A 5,000-nucleotide genomic window follows, 5' to 3' on the forward strand; every position below is an offset into this window, starting at 1 on the left:
ATAATAACACAAGCTCTTAAATATTGATTATGCATTATTTAATCAGGGCACATAAACATTTCTCCTCCTAGCTGTTTTTCTTTAATAGTTTCCTTGGCTCACTTTTTTTCTGCTGTGTGTGTAAGTTTGTGTGTGTAAGTTTATGTGTGTGTGTGTGTGTGTGTGTGTGTGTGTGTGTGTGTGTTTGTGTATGTGTGTGTGTGTGTGTGTGTGTGTGTGTGTGTGTGTGTGTGTGTGTGTGTGTGTGTGTGTGTGTGTGTGTGTGTGTGTGTGTGTGTGTGTGTGTGTGTGTGTGTGCGTGTGTGTGTGTGTGTGCACACATGCATCTGGAGGATGTATGCACCTGTGATGGCTGACTTTGTCCAAACGTGCATTTGAATGCACTCTAATGTGTGTAAATGTCAGTATCTCAGTGTTCCAGTTGGACATTGAGTCACTGTACTAGCAATATACCAGTATTGTTCACTGTATCTGTATGTGTGTGTGTGTGTGTGTGTGTGTATGTGTGTGTGTGTGTTTGTGTGCACAGTAGGCCTCCGTGGTTTGACCTGCCACCTCCCCCTTACCCTCCTGATGGGGAGATGCCGTCCGACAGAGAGCTGCCCAGCTACGAGCCCTCCCACCCCACCACCCCCAGAGGGCACCCCCATAGGACTGGCCGCAACTCCACAGAGGAGAGTGACCAGCTGTAGGCCTGGGCTGGACATGCAGACAGACAGACAGACAGCAAGAGACAGACAAAGAGAGAGAGAGATAAAGAGAGAGAGAGACTTGGAGAGGGGAAAGGATGGACTGCAGCACGCTAAGCCTCAAACCCTGTCAGACAGCTCTCTCTGCTGGACAGCTGGGTGTACGACACCCACAACCCCCCCCCCACCCCCCCAATCATGGAGAATTGGGTCTTTCTGCCCCCTTAACACCCCTCTTTAAAAAAAACAACCGGAGAGTTACCCTTATTGTGCTGTGCAAGCTGTGTCACTAAAGGACAACATGGTGGTTCTGTTCATCACTAAAGATTTAACGTGGAACCATCCGGAAGGACTCCTTTAAGACACGGACAACACTAGCCAGAGGATAGCCTCACCAGACGAGCCCTGAGCCTGATGAGAGAACAAGCGCTTACATCCAGGGATGAACTGACCAGTCATATGTATTTCAACTGTTGTGACAATGTCTTTTTCCAAACATGAACGACGTACAAGTGTCACATACATATATGATGGATTTCACATTAGAGAGCTTATGCTGTATATATGTGTAAAGTTACTGCAAAGGCATCAGCTGTGGCGGACTGGACGTGACCATTGAGCACAGAGCAGCCGTCTGTCCCTCTGGAAGTGTGATTCATGCATGGTGTCACACACTACATGCACACCCCCCTGCCCTGGTACCTCTATGACCACCATATCTCATCTCAGCCTACAGTTGCACTCCATTTTGTGTTACCTATAATAAATGGAGGATATACATAAACATATATGCACTCTTGACAGCTAGGTGAAATCTAGAACCTTCAAGATTTATTTTTAGGGTTCTTTGGTTTTACACATGATCCAACAAAGGCTCTTTCCTAAGAACAGGTTCTGTTTGAATGCCTTATGGACCCCAGAACAACCTGTGGGTTTTGTGTGTGTGTGTCTGTGTGTGTATTGTGTGTGTGTGTGTGGCCTTCCAAATGTGCCTCAGTGGATGGTTGAGACAAAGCCTAACTCTCGTCTGATCAGTCTCTTAACCATTCATCACTTTCGCGTCAGGAGTTTTCTCTCCAGTGGCTGCCTAAAACCGCAGACTGCCTATCTGATGGAGTAAGATGCTTTTATCCTTCGCCGGAGGTCATTTCCTACCAGTCAACCAATTTGCCACTCCACTGATCAGGCGTCTCGTCTCGTCTTGCGTTTGTATTTATTTAGAGTCTTTACGAAGGACCACAGACCTCCCACTGGGACTGCGTGAGTGTAGAAACTCTATTAAATTATGGTTCACCAAGGGCAGGGTCAGAGATATTGAACTGTGCTCTCTTTGTGTACTTTAGTACTTATTCTCAGCAGTTATTTCATCCCACCCACAGCACTCGGAAGCTCATTGCCTTATGGAGACGGCCCTGGCCTTCTTTGCCACTCAAGTGCCACTCGTTTGCTTTGAAGTAGAGGAACATTACTGAGGGGATGGTGCTGGATTTATTTTGCTTTTTTTGTTTATGTCTAAAGTCTGAAGACTTTTATTTAGACACATTGGCACAGACAACCACATAAAAAAAAAATTGAACTCAAACTTGTGACAATCAGGGTAAGATGCCACATATGGTGTGATGTAGTGGTGCGCCTCAGAGAGAGATTTTTTCCCCCAGAGAGTTTATTGAAGTCCAGTGCGGCCATCTTGTTTCTTTAGGGTGTGCTGCCCTACCGTGAGACTCTATTCAATTCCGATTACATATCGCCATATTTAATAAACGACCAAGGTAGGATCTAGATGTGAATCAGTGAGTTAGACCTTGACTGCATGAATATCATAAGGTGATTTACTTACATGTAATGTTTTGAAACAATGAATTGCAGTTCATGTTGTGCTATGAAGTGTATCATACACAAACGTGTAAATTCTTCTAATTTTTGAGTTCATTTTATAGCCAATCCAAAGTGTTTTATATGTTCCATAGCTGCCCTTGAAATGTGAATGTGATTTCATTCATCTGATTTCAAATAATGTTGCACCTCTTGGAACTTTACCAATAATGCATTATCTGCAAGTGGTTTAAGGCACTAAGTAATTGTGCAAAGTGCTTATGGCGGGTGTGTGTGTGTGTTCGTGTTCGTGTGTGTGTGTGTGGGTGTGTGTGTGTGTGTGTGTGTGTGTGTGTGTGTGTGTGTGTGTGTGCGTGTGCGTGCGTGTGTGTGTGTGTGTGTGTGTGTGTGTGTGTGTGTGTGTGTGTGTGTGTTTGTGAGAGTGTGTGTGTGTTTGTGAGAGAGAGAGAGAGAGAGCAGGCAAGATCATCTCAACATTGTGAACCTGTGTCGTTGGCGCTAATATATGAAACATTACTGTTTTTTGACTGAATGCTAACACATGGGAACACATCTTTTCTATGGTGATGCACACAACAGAAAATAAATGATGGCATATGGCTGTGGTAAAGTGATTATATGGATGATTATAATATGGATTAATTTGAAGGATAACTGACAGCTTAACCAATGTGCTTTGTTGAAGTGGAATTTACCTGTTAAGCCTTGGTAGATTGCCAAACTGAAGGCATTTTTTGGGTTGGGAGGAATTGTCAATGCTGTCAGTGTTAGATGCCGCTTACTACTATGTGGTTCATATTCCAGTGTTTTTAGATGCAAGGCTGATGAATCAAATACACTAAAACCAACATCCACTGCCAATGTCAGCTTTCCCTCCCCTTCTTCATAATATATGAAAATAAATGTATTATTATGGAAATGAAAGGAAATTGTACGTGTGTCTTTTCATTTTACATCAAGCGCTTGTTTGAACTGCAGACATATTTCATAAGGCTCATACGGCTAAGATCTCCCAGGGAACATGTTCATATTTGACTCTTGTTTTTGTAGAAGGGAAGAATGTTTTCATCGCCCTTGATGTGAACTGGCACAGGCCAGGGAGACACGCTCATCTCTGCTTCGTCAGTCTGCTGTCATCGCCCCGGCGATCGCACAGTCACCCGAGTGGCCCTGAGCGCCAACACATCAGTGGAGCAGTAGCCTCGTCTCCGCAGAGCAGACTTCAGCATCCAATAGCTTCCCCAGCTCACTGAAGGGTGAAAGCACGGACTCTGCCCGTTCATGAGAGAGAGAGAGGGCAGTTCAAACGGCAGACACTTCCCCTGGCAAGGGCACAGAGGGTATGCAGAGGGTATGTAGAGGGTATGTCTCACCATTCAAATGCACATTTATTCACTTAGATTTACTCAAACTCACACACACACACATACAATCACTCACACAACCTGGGTCCCTTTGTTTTTTTTGCATGAGTCATTCCACTAGAGAGATGGTGACATGGCCCATCTTCAGAGACAGTACAGTATGCACGATCCGAATCACAGCGTCCTTCACACAACTGCCACTGGAGTCACATCAAATGGACCTGTGAAGGAACCCATGTGTGAGGTTTGAGGTTTTGTCATCACCAAACATGGCTACATTAACGTACCTCATCACGCCGGAGAAGCCCCAATAGTTTGTCTTGGTTTCACAGAATTCACTAAATCTCTCAATGACATGGACTGTCACGAAGACTAGGATGGGTAAACACCCCCCTCTAGTGGTAGTTTTCTGCTAGACCCACCAGGGCACAGCACACTAGACAGTCACCGTTCTGTGGAGATAGGAGGTTTGGGTGATAGATAAACGCATTATTCTCTGGTTACTGTTTGTAGAGATTAGAGGGCAAAGGATTGATGAAGAGCCCATGGTGATTGTGAGCCAGATGTGGGGATATAAAGTAATGGACTAGCTCACGGTGACAAGTGGAGGCCATGAGTCATTGCTTACAGTTCTTCTATGCTGGAGATCACCACACAGACTGAAACACAAGGCCAACACTGAGATCAGACACAATGAGGGCAAACCAAGGTTAAAGCAGAGATATCATCAGAAATACTACATGATTAATAGCCAGACACACACACACACACACATACACACAAATTTGAAACCGCAATGTATTTATTTACCCCTTTTATTTTGGGACATTGACCACTAGCAATAAAGATACTATGAGCGCATTAAGCAAAGTGACAGGACTCATAAAACTCGTAAAAATAGCAGTTTTTAAATATTATTTGCCTTATGAAAGGTTCAAGTACCATTAAAATGAAGTTTGAAAACCGCTCTGTTAATAAAACCATCCCTATAAAAATCCAATTACTTTCTGAGTAATAAAATTTCATGTCTTCTGCTGCACTTGTCTATTGTTAGATGTCCATTTTTCAGCTAGCTGGAGTCAAATGGAGTGCAGTTTTTAGAAATGAACAATTT

The 5,000-nt window shown here is 44.0% G+C and overlaps 1 protein-coding gene across 1 annotated transcript in view; it reads left to right on the top strand.

Moving 5' to 3' along the window:
• ldlrad3 (low density lipoprotein receptor class A domain containing 3) overlaps window positions 1–2,796 on the top strand; it is a 68,541-nt gene extending 65,745 nt beyond the window's left edge. Inside the window, 1 exon segment of the mRNA XM_080842758.1 lies at window positions 530–2,796. Within this exon segment, the coding sequence (XP_080698884.1) occupies window positions 530–692 (163 nt within the window). The 3' untranslated portion in view covers window positions 693–2,796.
• The last annotated feature ends 2,204 nt before the right edge of the window (window positions 2,797–5,000 follow it).

The sequence above is a fragment of the Sprattus sprattus genome, assembly GCF_963457725.1.
Source record: "Sprattus sprattus genome assembly, chromosome: 7".
NCBI lineage: Eukaryota > Metazoa > Chordata > Actinopteri > Clupeiformes > Clupeidae > Sprattus > Sprattus sprattus.